Source organism: Ixodes scapularis, unplaced genomic scaffold (assembly GCF_016920785.2).
Source record: "Ixodes scapularis isolate PalLabHiFi unplaced genomic scaffold, ASM1692078v2 PGA_scaffold3__209_contigs__length_174095766, whole genome shotgun sequence".
In the NCBI taxonomy this organism is placed as follows: Eukaryota; Metazoa; Arthropoda; class Arachnida; order Ixodida; family Ixodidae; genus Ixodes; species Ixodes scapularis.
In genome coordinates, this window is record NW_024609868.1 from 63,647,531 (window position 1) to 63,663,000 (window position 15,470).

Here is a 15,470-nt window from a genome sequence, read left to right on the forward strand (position 1 = left end):
ACTCATGAAGGTTGTTCCCAAGCTTTCACTTGTCCATTTCTAAGCTAATTCTAATCTATCTATATTATTTGACTGTGGCCTTAGAAAGTCCAATGCCTATATACATTGGGATGGCAATTGAACAACACATTTTACACAAAATTGGACCCATAGAGATGTCCAGCTATACCTAATCGAGGGGATTTATAAATTTTCTTTCTATATGCAAATACCTTTCTTCAGTCACGAATGATTAACGTGGGTTGTCAGGGCCTCTCTGCTCAACCTATATTCGTGCATAATAACTAGTTTAATCTTAAAAATTTTACTGCAATGTAGATATCAACATTCACAAAGTTTCAATTTCTTTTTAAAAACACCACCCCACCTTGAAAGTGTGTTTTTCTCCTAAGCACGCAGCTGCAGTATTTGTACTTTTCTAAATGTTCATTGCGGCATTTCAGCCCTTTGAGTGAGTTTGTCACCGAGCACTGGTGATTTGCGGAGAAGCAACAGCCGCGGAGGCCAGCTCCGCGAGTGTTGCTTCTCCACAGTGCCTCGATGCTTGGTAAGAAGCGCATTCAATGTGGCTAAGCTACCGCGATCAACACTTCGAAAAATACAAGTATCACAGTTCACCTTCAAGCGAATATCGAATTGCATATTAGTATTCGAAACTACTATTCTAAAATTCTAACATTTGCTCAACACTAGTACAATCCATTTCCCTGACATCCAACATCGCAGCAACCTCAGAATATGTGTTAAAAAAATAAAAAAAGGTCCTGGCAACGGTGATAGAAGCTTCAAGAAGAATTCCCTAATCCCTACTTCCTTCCCGTCGCAGCTGCCCTTCGGGAACTGATGGCAAGCGCTGCCAGACCTCCCCCCAACGGTGCATTGGCAACCCATGCACGCATGGAGGGACCTGTAGAGACTTTGGCAGTGGCCTCAACTGCACGTGCCCCGCGGGCTACAGCGGTCATGGCTGCCAGTACGAGCACAAGGCGTGTGCCGACGTGTGCCGCAATGGTGCCACCTGCCACGAGGTGGGGGGCACCTACCACTGCACGTGCGCACCGGGATTCACGGGCCCCCACTGCGAGGACGACATCCAGGACTGCACCCCGTCCTCCTGCCCACCCAGCGCCACCTGTGTTGACCTCACGGGAAGCTTCTACTGCAAGTGTCCCTTCAACCTCACGGGAGAGGACTGCCGCAAACGTAAGTGTTCTTACGGCTGGCCAGATATTTGTTTTAAACGAAAAAGTGCAGGCTTGTGCATCTTGGTTTAGAGTGTGGCTCTGCAAATCTATTGTAACGCTATTGGTTCAGAAGCTTGTTGAGCCCTTTCACTGTAAGCTTCTGTTTATAGTGATTTTCATTAAGTAGATACAACCTAGGAATTGACCGACACTTCACATAATGTAACCAAAGGTACTGTTGTAGAAGGATATTCCATTTTACAGGCAAAAGGTACAAGACACAACTGCAAAAACGGTTTTGAAGCTCTCTGGGAAAAGCATAACACATGTCTAAGAAAACATGCACACCTACTAAACACATATGTGCATCTAGCTTTCTATTTCAGTCATCCAAAAAACAAAAACCATGCAACTTGCTACGAAATATCTTTAAGAAGTTAATCGGCTTGTAGTACAACCGGTTTAACACTCGGATAAATTATTTAGTGTTGATTTCATTTCTGCAAGTGCAATCCAATAAAAGAGCATATTTATAACATACCCCAATTTCCTTGCTGATGCAGCCATCAACATAGACTACGACCTGTACATCAACGACGAAAGCCGCTCGTCAAGTGCAGCTCTTGCCACATCCTTTGAACTGGGGTCCAACAGCCTAACCATCGCCATGTGGATTCAGTACAACACGCCCAGTTCCATTGGATCATTCTTCACCCTCTACAGTGTCGAGTATGAAGACAATCCCAATCCTACTATTGCTCTGGCTTTTACAATGCGTTGTTTTAAATTGTGTTAAACTCATAATCTTTGCTATAGTCATATAACACGAAAAACATACCAAATAGGTTCAGCCCCCATAAAATCGTAACAGAAATGAAGCTGAAAAATGTAGGAAAAGTATGCTACTCTAACCCAAAATTGAAGTTCACATTAAAAAAAAAAAAAGGAAGCAAACATACAATTATTTGAGATTTCACAAACGGTGTGGGGTTCAAATCCATGTACCACATGAGAAGTTGCGGTGATTTCAGAAACATCATGTCTATGCTGAGACAATTATGCATAAAAAAAAGGCAGCCTATCTCCAATCTACCCCTCTACATTGGAAATATCTTGTTATTACCCACCCTATAAGGTTTAATGCCATTTCCTGATTTTAAATGGTACTGCTCAAAGATACATTAACAACCTCAATTTCCTGCAAGGCAGAAGATCATATTCTAGGAGGAGCTGGAGGGGTCAATGAGAGAGAGGGAGTTAAAGTGGAGAAAGCACGCAAAAGTGGAAAGTGCTAAGTATCTGTCAGTCTTTAAAGCCAGACCAAAACAAGCTGCTGGAGATGCTACCCAATCAGTGAAGCAAAGCACACACTACATCGCTAAAACCTAAAGTAAATGAGGTTCTCTCTGTACAGGTCACCCTACCTACCGGTTGGAAAGCGCAAGCTGGTCATGGCAGATGACACGGGCATCATGGTATCGCTGTTCCCAGACCTGACCTCGGACATCTACATCCCCTACTTAGACAACGTGCCCATCAACGACGGACAGTGGCACCATCTGGTGGTAATCTGGGACGGCAACCAGGGCACCCTCACACTCATCACGGACACCGCTGTGGCTGGCATGGTCACAGGCTACATTCACGATGAACAACTGCCAGATTTGTACGTAACAGTGTCTTCCTATGCTAAGAAAGGCAGACAAATGGAATCATTTGTCTGCCTTCACTGTGCTTCTATTGCTTCTTCCTTAGCTGTGGCTTGTCTCGTGCACCTACAAATCGTTATCCGTCTAGTGTCCGGCCTCTCTTTTGCACACTGGAACAGGGTCCAGATAAGCTCAGAACATGCCACAGTAATAAGTTTTGAAACCAATCTTGTTTTATATGTAGTTGGAGCAAACTCCAGGGGCCCTAACCTACATGAAGGGACAAAGAGACCGGGACATTGTTGCATGCTGCAAATGGTCAGCACCACGCCGCTGACCAATCGGAGCAGGCGGCAATATCCCGAGCTCTTTGTCCCGCTTCGTCCCACCGTGTAGATTAGGGCCCCAGCATACCAAGTATAAGCAGAACTATATATTTTTCAACATTTAAAGTGAACAAAATGTCCACATATAGAGTCAACCCTCATAAAGCGTGGAGATCCGATGTGACAGCTGTGAAGGGCCGGGAGAGGCCCACGTGGCAAGAGCGCATGAAATGTAGGACAAGGAGGACAAATGTAGGACAAGGAGGACAAAGTGAACAATAAAGGATCCAGGGTACTGGGAATGGTCTGGGTGTCTTCTGGTCTCCCGGTTTTACTTCCACAACGTTCAGCACTTGCTCGTTCTTCTCAAAATTGCCAAAATATGTATACGAGCCCAGATTTAGGAGACATATATTCCGCTAGTATTTCATTTCTCGTGCTAAATAAATGAAAGGTTAGCCAGCCATATTCAAAGTTAATTTGAAATTAAGTTCCCTTCAAGATGATGTAATCAGGTAGGAACAAACTCATGTGCACAAAGCAGATAAAGAGATACCGTCGCCTAGGCTGAACAATTTCTGTCACAAATGGTACTTCAATCATCATGCGTCCAAAATCTTGAATTGACTGAACCAGTGGAAAGATAAATCTGTTGTTGAGGCCTACCTCTCAAAAGGAAAAACTTGGTTTGCAGCGGATGGGTCAGCCTGGGCGCCCCTCTCAATGAAGAAGACAAAGCAACCGCTGGCAGTGGCTTCCACGGACGCATCAGCAGGGTCAATGTCTGGAATCGTGCACTGGACTTCACCTCCGAGATTCCGCACCAGTTCCGCAGCTGCAAGAACGCCCCGGTTCTATTTGACGGGCTGCTGCTCAGGTGGACTGGCTACGATAGGTCAGTAACTCTCTCTCTCAATCAGTGTTTAGTCCGCAACAGATTGAACAGTGGCAGCTTTTAGCAGGGAAGTACAATCATAGGCTACAGCTGAGATCTCGTTATATTGTGGAAGAGACAATAACCATGTCCAAAACAAAAGAATGTTTGGAGAATCTAACGCTGCCGGAGCAAAGCCCAACTCCAATCATGTTAAGCAATGAGAGTTCCGTAAAGAGTTGCGAGCTGAATATGTTCATTACGTGTTTAATTATTCCATACTGCAGCCATGCTTTTATGTTATGATATGCTCCTTTCTATCCACCTTTATTTCTACTCTCTTAGCACACAGAGAAAACTACTAAACTGCTTCGCACTTTTGTTCTAGGGTGGACGGCACTGTAGAAAGGCAAGGCCCGGGTAAGTGTGGCCAGCGTGTGTGCGGCATTGGCTTCACGGGCGACGAGTGCCGTGTCCGTCATCAAGACAAGACGCCCCCCAAGACTGTCTATTGCCCTCCCGACATGTGGGTGGTGACTCCCAACAACTCGGTCGTTCTCCAGTGGGAAGAGCCCCGGTTTTCGGACGACTACGGCACGCTTCGTGTGTATGAACGAAACAATGTTAGGACAGGTCAGTTCACGGCCAAGTACCATTAATTTTCATTTGGCATGTGAATGCTCATATCAGGAAATCAGTGAGAAGTATTTGAATAAAATTGGTCGCTCTTTTGCAGGACAAGCGTTTATGAAGGGAACGTACGACTTATCCTACGTCGCACTCGACGAGGCTGGAAACGCGGCCCAGTGCGACTTCAGGATACACGTCCTTAGTAAGACAACTTTTGCAGCTGCTTACAGACTCTCGCAAGTGCAAGGATGAAGAAGTCCATAGGAGCGGCTAAGCATATACTCCTCCCTATTGCAGATGAATTCTGTCCTCTGCCGACGCCTCCGCTGGGTGGTCAGCGCCACTGCTCTGACTGGGGACCGGGTAGCAGGTTCAAGATGTGTACCATCAGCTGTGAGGATGGCCAGGAATTCAGCCAGCCCATCCCGGAGTTCTATGTGTGCGGAGCAGAAGGCTTCTGGCGACCCAGTGACAGCCCTGGAGAACAGCTGACGTTCCCTGCTTGCTCGCGTAAGCTGCTTTGAGTTTGGTCGCTGGTAATTAAAAGCAAACTATAGAAAGAAAATACTGTGCTACGCTAGTGGCACCTCTAGCGACATCTGTAGAGCTTGTTGGATGCAAAAATGAGATAGCATCAACCTAAGTTAGCGGAAATGAAACATACTATCTTAATTAAACTACCATAATAGGAGATATGCAAAATGCATGGCGCCAACTATTAGGCATGAGAAGAACTGTATCCGCCATCTTAATTAGGTCGAGAAAAGCGGCCAGACGGTTTGGTGCGCGCTGGCATGTGCTCCACAATCTTCTTTTCCCACCAGCTGGATGCCATTAAATTGCTGTGTACTACCTGTCTGCAAGCAATGTGGTGTCACCGACAGCAATGGGAACAATTGTATGTGTCACAAAGGCGAACCTAATTTAAAAATACTATTCAAGTGATAAGGACAACGTTGAGTGGTCCTTGAACAGTTAGCACAAGGAAACCATTGCCGGTTTTTCCACTTTTACCTTGACACATGAAAGCCTATAGCTACAACTATGCATGTTTTGAGGACTCTTTGGAGAAAGCAAAATGGGTGGCAAAACATTACGTTTTTCGATTTGCTGTTCTTCGAAGATAACGCAAAAAAGTGTGGATGTCATGTTCGCACGAACAGTCCCGTGATCTGTACACTTAGCAGCGTGATCATAAGGATGCAATCTATCGCTAATGCAGTGTACTGCAGGAAAGAGCACAGCTGTTTTCAACAGCACAGGAGTTATGTACCTTGGGGACTGCAACCTTGCAGGATGTAATTCTAACGGCACCATCCTGATGACTTCTCTACCGTGATGCATTCGCAATAAGTCCCTTAAATTGCGGCAATGTTCTGATAGTGAAGCGCTCCATTGCTTGTAAGCTCCTTTGTTACCCTTCGGTGGCTGTGAGCGCTGGTAACCCACACCGCAAAGCTACTGCTCCTACAGCAAGCCTTACTCACAGCAAAGTGGGAGCCTGTTGGGAGCATGCATTTCCTACAAATGATTTTACCGTTTCGCGTCTCTGCAACTTGTCAATTCACTGAAATGCCACAATGACGTCCTAAATGCAAATAAACTTCAAAGCCGTCTTCAGTGCCGGCGCAGCTGCGAGCACAACGCTTTTGAAAGTGTGTGCGCGTGTTCTCATGCAAACAGCGAATTCTGCAGAGCCACGCCCTCAAACTCGTGCCTTCAGGTGCACTGAGCACAATTTGTGAGATGGGACATACAGTGCAAAAGTAGTGGTGTGCCTGCAAAGTAAATGTGGCGACTCAATCTGAAGTAGGGTGCTCCTGATTTCAAATGAGCACGCGTACAAGCGATCTGTTTCTAGATCATGACGTTGTTTCTAAAATAGCCTTTTTAGTAAATGCCACCTCTTGGTCCATGTTCATGTATGCAACAGTGTTTACGTATACCTTGAGTTGCAGACGTTCGTCGACACCGATGAAAGCAGCGTGTATGTTTCGACGGCGAGCATGTATGACTTGCTCTGCTGGCGAGACGACGTCTCTGTCGACGTGCACAAGTTTGCGAACGTATCATCAGAAAGGACAGGTAGATTAAAGCTTCTAGACTGTTTCCCCACATGCTATGGTCTGACGTCAAAAAATGCCATCCTTACGTCATTCCTCTGGCGGGTTGCACGGCTGATCAACACGCGGTGCTCCAGCTCTCCGAGTTCAATCTAAAAAAGATGGCCAACCGGATTTTTCGTGCTCGTGTTGCCAAAGTTCCGAGCAATTTCGCATATCTTCTATTACCCAACTCTAATGCACAAAATAATTTTAGAGCGCAGCTCTTAGGCGCCCGTTTCCAACTTGAGCGGTGTTGGCATCGCCGTCGGTGCCGTCGCGTAACTGTGCGGTGCATTATGGGAAGCGTCTCATAATGCACCACGGTGACGCGCGCGCTGCATTATGGGATGTTTCCCATAATGCACTGCACGGAAGGGAGGAGGAGGAGGAGGAAGGGGGGAAGGAGGAAGAGGGGAAGGAGGCGGGCGAGGAGCACGGGAGGAGTAGATAAGGAAAGAGGAGGAGAAGGTAGGGATGAGGAGGAGGGGTATACCCTTCCCCCCTCCTCCTCCTCAAGAGCTGCGCTCTAATTTGGCATTACAGGGAATTCATTTTTTTAGAAAAATTTACCTAGAAACGGCCTGCGCATTTGAATTAAATATAAATCCCAAAATAGGGGCATGCTATAATCATTATTCATGGGTATAAAAACTGGGCGTGCATTGAAATCAAGAGGCATAAACATGGTATACTGTAATCGCTGAATGCTATTTGAGCATTGAAATAAAACAGCTGCCTTTCCTCCCTCGACTGCAGCAAAGAGGCCCGCGCAGCGTATTTTCCGCCTCAACATGAACTTCCCGTCGTCGGTCGTCTGCTCCGACTCTGGCAAGAAGATCCTGCACTCCCGTATCCTCGACAGCCTTCTTCAGGTGAGCAAGGATCCTAGCACCAGAGCGAGTCCTCTCAGCATGAGAGCGACACTTAATGGTGGTGAATGTTTGCCAGTACAAACATTAAAAATGGTTGCACATGCCGCATGCAGGTGAACCGCAACTGGCGCATCTGCGTGGACCAGTCCCCTGGGTCGTGTAATGGCATCCAAGTCAAGGTGGGCTGCAACAAGCACCCACGCATTGTTCGACGCCAGCTGGATGACAACGACGTGTACAATGTGGAGGTCTCCTTCCCGGCCCACAAGTAAGTCTTTACCAGCATTGCTCGGTGTTCTTTGCTACTCAGAAATATGAATTGAAACCTCTTTGTTGAGCATTGGCAGAAACATTTCGAATTTTTTGTCTCAGCAACTTCTTGAGTTTCGACTCAGTTCAAGGAGATTAACCAATTAGACCAATATCCCAATATTTTCACACTTCATTTGAATAACCGTTTCTCTCTTGTCACTTGCAAATCCCATGTTTTAATTTGGCTGAGTCATTTTATCAAAAACTGCTCACAGAGATTGATTCTTTAGCTCTGCACAAATAACAAATATGTTTGGCTTTTCATTAGTATTTTTATTTTATCACTATCAAACCACCTAAATATCAAGGTCGTTGAATTGGGTGTCTAAAATACTGTATTGCTAAACACTTCATATTTTATTAAAAAAAGTATTAGGGTACAACAATCAAGCCTCATTTCGGGGGATCATATTTGTTGCTATGTTCTATTAATATTACAATATTAAAAATTAAGGTAAAATTGCAACTGATTGTAGGCAATCTTGAATAGGCACTTTAACCCCTTGCCTTCTAATAATGGGTGCCACACGTGCCGCCCCTTATAAAGCCTGACCACGAGTGTGACTCACGTTTTGGTTTCTGCACTTGTTTAGCGCGCTCTCTGGCAGATGACAAAACCATCCATGTTGTTCCATTTACCTTGGTCAATTTACTCATTTGTTTTGCTGTTTGACAGACAGAGAGAATGCTCCATTTAGCCGAGAAAAAAAAGCAGTCGCTTGTGAGCGTTTATGCTAAAACAATATGACTTTGGTGCAGAGGTCCACTTTAGCCGACAAAAAGATACAAAACTTTCTTTTTGAATGGGACGAGTGCTCAGGCGTATGTGACGACGAATCCTTCGGCCTTTCCGATTTTTAGGAATTGGACGATAGTTTGATGGGCAGTGACAGGAGAAATGAAAACGATGTGAATCCAAGCATTCTATCAACTTCGGCGCCTGCATGTCAGTGGGACTTGGACCAGAAGTCCTGATTTAGAGCAAGATATGAAACCTGGAAATCGAGAAAATATTTTTGTCTCATTTTAATGCAAAGTCCCCGTTCAAAACAAAATTTTGCTGTACGTCTCTTGAAAAAAAAAATTAGTAGGCAAGGGGTTAATGTTACTTGTGAACAGTCTTGGGTAGTAACGTGTTACTAGTAATGTGTTACTGTAATTTTGTTACTTTTTTGGTAACTTGTAACTGTAACGAGTTATTTTCTTAAAATGTAACTTGTAACTGTAGTTCTATTACTTTTTTCTGAGGTAACGATGAAAGTAATGACGTTACTTTTGTCGTTACTTTCCAGTGTTTTATGAATAATATATCACTGAACGAGTACAATTTAGATATTCCTTGCACTTTTCAAATCGTCTATTTATTCCGACATTTCGAGTGTCAAGTTGGCCTTGCACAAACTTCTGCATACGTTCTTTCTCTCGAGTCACGACCCGAATATAGCCACGTGTAGATTTCATGAAAAAAAATCTAGATATCTTTACTAATGCACTTGTACTTTGTGACTGAACACTTACATGTTAGTGTCTTGAAGCACTATCTATGTCGTGGTTTTTCTTTTTTTTGTGTGTGTGTGTGTGAAAACGCTTTTTAATAGGGTGAATCAACCATGAAACAATGATACACGCGGAGGGCACTGCGCATGTTTCGTATTTTGATTACCACCAGTACACCACACTGCGCATGTTTCGTATTTTGATGTAAAATTTCTGGCGTAAAAATTTTCAAACACTAATTTCGAAAAGCAACTTCTGCTAAGTTACAATATGAAGTAAAAAGCATACTTTTTTTAATTTTATGCAATAAAACTTGGTGAGGGGCGTTTTCTAGTTTTTCCTAATTTTTTTGTGTTATAGAAAAATAACTGAAAAGTAACGTCGTTACTTTTTAAAACTGTAACTGTAACGAGTTACTCTTTTGTTGCGGTAACTGTAACGGTAACTTCGCTACTTTTTTCTGAAAGTAACTCTAACTGTAACGAATTACTTTTTGAAAGTAACTTACCCAAGACTGCTTGTGAAGTATGCAAGGTGATTACTTTGACTCCAACTAAGTGTTTTCCAACGCTAAATGCTCTATGCCTAACTCAAAATACAGTAACATTGGAGTAATCTTTCAGTGATATGTCATGTCCATGCAATGGGCAAGAACATTGCATATATCCAGATTTTACTTTTTTCTTTTGCCAAAAGCTCTTCTCATCCGAATATCCTTGCTGGTACCATACCTTTCTTTTAGTTATTTAAAACACATATAAATAGCTTGAATGGCATTGATAAATATGGTACCCATCTCTTTCCTGTGCAATGCATAGTTTCCAAGAGAAAAGTTTAGCCTGCATTTCGCAAAACAGCCTGTATGATAGCGAGCTCTTGCATTCGACAATATCCGTCAGCACCTCCCTACAAAGAACCCATGTCCCCCATATGACCAACAGTGACCCAGTGGTGAATGTCAACACCCAAGAGAAGTCAACAGTCAAGAAGATAGTGGAGAATGCTGTCCTGCAGCAGAGTGCCTTTGATGTGCGGGACACCCTACCCAATGTCTCTCCGGACTTAACATCCCTCAACATGGTCACCGACTATGCATGCCCGGCGGGAGAAGTCGTTGTTGCACCATTCTGTGGTGAGTACTAGGATGAGTTCCTGATGGTGTAAAGAAAATAAACGAACAGACGATTTGTTGTATCATAAAAAAATTACATTTTATGGAATGCGGTTTATATAGAATGGCAAAATAGTGTTCCTGCTGGGCCAGACAGAAATGAGCAGGAAAATAGAAATAAAAGAGCAACTAATTGAATTGGCAGAAGTGTGACATTGATGAATTCTGCAACCAACCTCAGTTGCTTTTAAACATAATTGAGGATTCAACTGCGCTAACATGAGCAGCTGCACCTTGCCCAGCAAATAGAAATGAGAAATTGGTACCCAAGGTATGCCATCTGGAAGCCAGGAATTATTACAAAAATAAAAGCACCTACATCAATTCTTCTTTTAACTATGCTCTAAAAAGTTTTCAAGATTTTTTTTTTTTTTTTTATTCAGACATATTATGTTTGAGGGCAAAGTTCTGAGACAATGTAAGAAAACCCATGGGTGCCCATATCCTCAAGCAGGCTCAAAACCTGCCAAAGTCTTGTACTCACAACCTTCACTCCTGAACAGCAACACACTATACAATCAAGTGATAGGTTGTATATTTGGTCATGTCTCCGTCACTCAACCAAATTACAAAGTCCAACAAGTAGACAAAGCAAGATCGACGTTTAACTCCTGCTCCTTCACTCTGAATGGTCCAGTGAAATGCTCCCTGGGCACCTACTACAACAATGCCACCCAGACGTGCCGATCATGTCCAGTGGGATTCTATCAGAACGATGTAGGCCAGCCATCCTGCAAGCCTTGCCCCACCATCGCTGGCAAGCAGGGAGTTACGTCGGCCCCTGGAGCACGCTCCGCTGGCCAGTGCAAAGGTGAGCTTCTTTCCTCAAATGCCCTTTGGTCTTCTCTGCATATGTCAGATGCCTTATACTGAGTTACAGGGAAACTGAAGTGGTTCTGTATTTAAGAAAAAAACACTTAAATCGTCTTTATTTGGCCTCCAGGATTATGAATATCAAAACTGTATTTCAGATTGATGAGCCAAGTTGCCACAATAGCGCTTTAAAAGTCGCGCTGAAGCCCCTCCTTTTTGTCGCGTTCAATGCGAGAAGGGAATCATGACGTAACACACCGAAATCTCACCGTTTCTGCACTTTCTGCAAGCCTTACCCAAGCAGTCAAAATCGCTACTTTGCGGTCCCTCACAAGCAGCATGCATAAGGCAGCTGAAACCTCTGGGTATGACATCACACCCAGTGTTTGATTTTTCGGTTTTTCTAGTATCTATTGATATGTTCAACTCAAATGCTTGTGATATTTAAATTTATAAGACAAAATTATGCTACAATTTACCTCTAGGTCTTTTTTTTTCATGAACCTCTTCAGCTTCCCTTTAATCATGTGATATGCAGCCCAGAGAAGAGATGCAGATGTGTAAATAGCTCTCAACATATAATACAAACTAAGTATGAATGAACATAGTAAGAAACTAAAGACCACAGCAGGAGAGCAAACAGTGTAAAAATGACAGGGGTAAGATATCGCTTAAAAGGGATTCAATATGAATGTCGCTTCTTTTCTTTAACGCATTGGGTATTAGTACCTTTTATATGGTGTAGCCATCATGAGTTAATTTCAGGACTGCAAAGTCCCTTAGCTTTGTATACAGTGCAATCCACTTATAACGATAATGAGAAAACATACAAATTTAACATTATAACCAATTATCATTGCATCTGGACTAGAAACTAATCAGTTCTAGTCTAGAAACTCTAGAAATTGATTGTTATAAGCAGTACATCGTTATATGTGGTATCGACACAAGTGGATCGCACTGTAGTGTGCAAAAATAATCCAACATCATCCTGAAGATAATTTAGACTATCCCCTCAACCTCTCGTAATAATGCACAGAGATCTTTGGCTATGTCCTGCTTACATTGCTGTGATATGCCACGTGCAGAACGGTGCTCAGCTGGCAAATTCTTCGATGAACCTCTGGGACTGTGCCGTTCCTGTGGCTATGGGCTCTATCAACACCGTGAGGGCTCCTTCTCATGCCAGTCCTGTGGGCCAGGTCTCACCACAAGAACCAACGAGGCAGTTTCAGTTCAGGAGTGCAGAGGTAAGGACAACAAATCTTGGCTACATTTGTGCCATCACAGCAGACCTTTGACCTCTCAGGAACACGTATAACAGTAAGATATGAAGCTATGAATATCTGCTGTGGTATGCCATTCTTGCAATCACCTCACAAAGATTTCATTAACCCATCGCCACCTCAAGGTTTGCGCTGCTATATAAGTATTATATTTGGTTATGTGCGGGATTTGAAAAGCCAGAGATCTAGAACCTTTCTCGTCGCCATAAAGACAGATCCACCATTAGTAGCAAACCCAGATGAAACAATGAAACATAAAGAGAGACAAAACATGACAAGAGCCCACACCATGGAGCAATAACCCCGAATGAGACAGGCTTGTTTTTTGTCGTTTGTCCCTGCAGAGGAGTGTGCCGCGGGACTGCAGCTCTCCCTGACTGGCCAATGCGACCCCTGCCCCAGAGGATCCTACAGAACCAGAGGCATGGCATCCTGCCACCAGTGCCCGCCGGGCAGGACAACTCCAAACTTTGGATCGATCAGCATCGACCAGTGCTCCCTCGGTAAGCACCCAGTCCTCACAATAGAATGCTCGTTCGTCTCAAATTCTAGGGTGGATGGAAGCACCCTAACTGGCCGAGAATAAACAGAAAGAAGACAAACGAAGATCCCAGACTAACTGTGTGGTGCCATATAGGACCAAAATTGGCTGATTTCTCACAAAAGAACGAGTAGACGCCAACATGAAAAAATATTTAGCAAAGGCAAACACCTCAGCGACCTAAAACCTAGACTCGGCAGTATGGCATATTGTCTGTAGGACAGGGTCGGGTCTGCAGTAGGGCTCGGCAATTTAGTGATTAACCTTCTAATTATTCGATTAATGCTTTAATTGCAATACTTTTTTTTTTAACCAGCTAAACAATTGGTTTCGCAGTTGGACAAATATGTGAAAAAATAAAAATGCCCTTTCCTTTTAGGGGCAGCACTGTTGTCTTTCACTTTCATGGTAAAGAACTTTAGCATTCCATATAACTGTCATCCAGGGCAATTATAGTTAAGCTTATAATAATAGTGTAAAATATTTAATATTTAAAATTGTTTGCCTGGTTTAATGGTGGGCATCACACCGTCCAGTTTCAAATGAGGCTGTACATTCCGCCACGATTACATAGTAAAAATGTCAAATTCTATACATATTTTTCTTCAAATACTATGGCTGGCGGTTGACACAACCAGCTATAGCCGATTCAATAAGTGATTAAAGGGTAGCAATTAATCGGGTTAAAAATTTTAACCAATGCCCAGCTCTAGTATCGGGGTTGTTCGCATTGTGCTCCCGTGCGCTCGGTCACCGCCTGTTTACCGTCTGCTTGCAGAGGTGTGTCGCGTGGGCCACTACCTCAACGGCACGAACGAGCAGTGCATGCCATGCCCAAAGGGCAGCTACCAGGACGAGGAGCAGCGGGACCTGGAGTGCAAGGCATGCCCCACAGACACCACCACGGACGGCGTGGGCTCCACAAGCCGCAGCCAATGCTCCGACCCCTGCCTGGTCAACGGGGAGCTCAGGGACTGCGAGGAGCACGCCTTTTGCGTCTTCGTCGAGGAGAAGCAGGACCACGAATGCCGCTGCATGCCTCGCTTCAGGCCCAACAACGACTCGGGAGAGTGTGTCGGTATGTGTTTGTGGGCGGGCTGCACGGCTAAAAGCTGCTTCGCGCGTTTGCTTTTGAGTGTGTTGTGCTCGTTTGTAACCATTAATGACGAGAGTGCATGCTGGTGCCACCTATCAGGCAAACCTCAACCCTTAGAACCATGGAGGTAGGAAGCTTCTGGAGGTAACATGAGGCCACCAGAGGTGAAGCTAGAAGTGTGGAGGGAGGGACACACCCCCAACGATGACCAAAACCAAGAGACGCTATTGGACGAAAAAGAGAGCTGACTCGGCATCAACAGCTGTTTCGGTTAAACTCAGGCACACACCCCCAGGGGGGGTGCAGAGTGCGTGCATAACTTGGCATATTTCTCATGAAACAAAACCTACCAACAACGTGGATTCCGATTATTTTTCTCGTCCAGAATTAATAGAGTCCCTGAGACATCCGCCATTCTGTTCCACACGAAGTCGACATAGCTACTCACAACATAGTTGTTCTCTCTCTGGAGATGGCTACTCAACAAAACGAAGAAAGGAAATCCTAACATTTCTGATTACAAGATGGACCACTTATGATTGTATTTTTACCAATGCTAGAGCTATCCAAACTCCCCTCCCAAGACCCCCCCCCCCCCCTGACTTCAAAGGAACACGACACCCCAAAGGTCGTATTTTTTTTTTATTGTCTAAAACGATGCAAGTTGTAGTCATAGCCACACAAAAAAAAAAAAAAAAATGCATCGCAAAAAAGAAAATTTTTTACGCGCGCGCGCGCCTTTTTATTTTTACCGTTTTCCTCTGTCACTCCTCACCTCCTCGCTTCTTTTGATTTGTGATGTCAAAAATCCTGAAATTTAGAAGCTTTGTAGGCGACATTTCTATAACATTTAATAACGGCAATCGCAAAACATGCTTTTTAACGCAATTGCGAATGCACTACGGTTCTCCTTTTTGAAATACCGAAAATCGAAGTCCGGTGTGATGTCATCTTTTAGATTGGTATCCTCCCTTGGAAAACATGCTGCCTGGGCAGGCAACAGCACTCAAAACCGTTTTTTTTTTTTGTTTTTTGTTTTTTTCGGTCTGCCGGCCTTCTTATTTGCCGCCCCTTTCCTTCTTGCTTTGGGTCGCGATGGCAACAGCACGGAGTC

At 44.2% G+C, this 15,470-nt stretch overlaps 1 protein-coding gene and 1 long non-coding RNA gene across 2 annotated transcripts in view; one reads left to right on the top strand and one right to left on the bottom strand.

Moving 5' to 3' along the window:
- LOC8040537 overlaps positions 1 to 15,470 on the top strand; it is a 131,708-nt gene that overhangs the window by 111,650 nt on the left and 4,588 nt on the right. Inside the window, exons 41-54 of the mRNA XM_029994005.4 lie at positions 827 to 1,203; positions 1,748 to 1,913; positions 2,599 to 2,850; positions 3,854 to 4,054; positions 4,422 to 4,666; positions 4,770 to 4,865; positions 4,961 to 5,173; positions 7,525 to 7,640; positions 7,754 to 7,908; positions 10,391 to 10,581; positions 11,258 to 11,431; positions 12,522 to 12,683; positions 13,064 to 13,222; positions 14,039 to 14,338. Of these exons, the coding sequence (XP_029849865.2) occupies positions 827 to 1,203; positions 1,748 to 1,913; positions 2,599 to 2,850; positions 3,854 to 4,054; positions 4,422 to 4,666; positions 4,770 to 4,865; positions 4,961 to 5,173; positions 7,525 to 7,640; positions 7,754 to 7,908; positions 10,391 to 10,581; positions 11,258 to 11,431; positions 12,522 to 12,683; positions 13,064 to 13,222; positions 14,039 to 14,338 (2,807 nt within the window). The remainder of the gene's footprint in view (positions 1 to 826; positions 1,204 to 1,747; positions 1,914 to 2,598; positions 2,851 to 3,853; positions 4,055 to 4,421; positions 4,667 to 4,769; positions 4,866 to 4,960; positions 5,174 to 7,524; positions 7,641 to 7,753; positions 7,909 to 10,390; positions 10,582 to 11,257; positions 11,432 to 12,521; positions 12,684 to 13,063; positions 13,223 to 14,038; positions 14,339 to 15,470) is intronic.
- LOC121048215 overlaps positions 1 to 15,470 on the bottom strand; it is a 40,373-nt gene that overhangs the window by 20,069 nt on the left and 4,834 nt on the right. Inside the window, exon 2 of the long non-coding RNA XR_006078096.1 lies at positions 3,826 to 3,994. This is a non-coding gene — a long non-coding RNA (uncharacterized LOC121048215). The remainder of the gene's footprint in view (positions 1 to 3,825; positions 3,995 to 15,470) is intronic.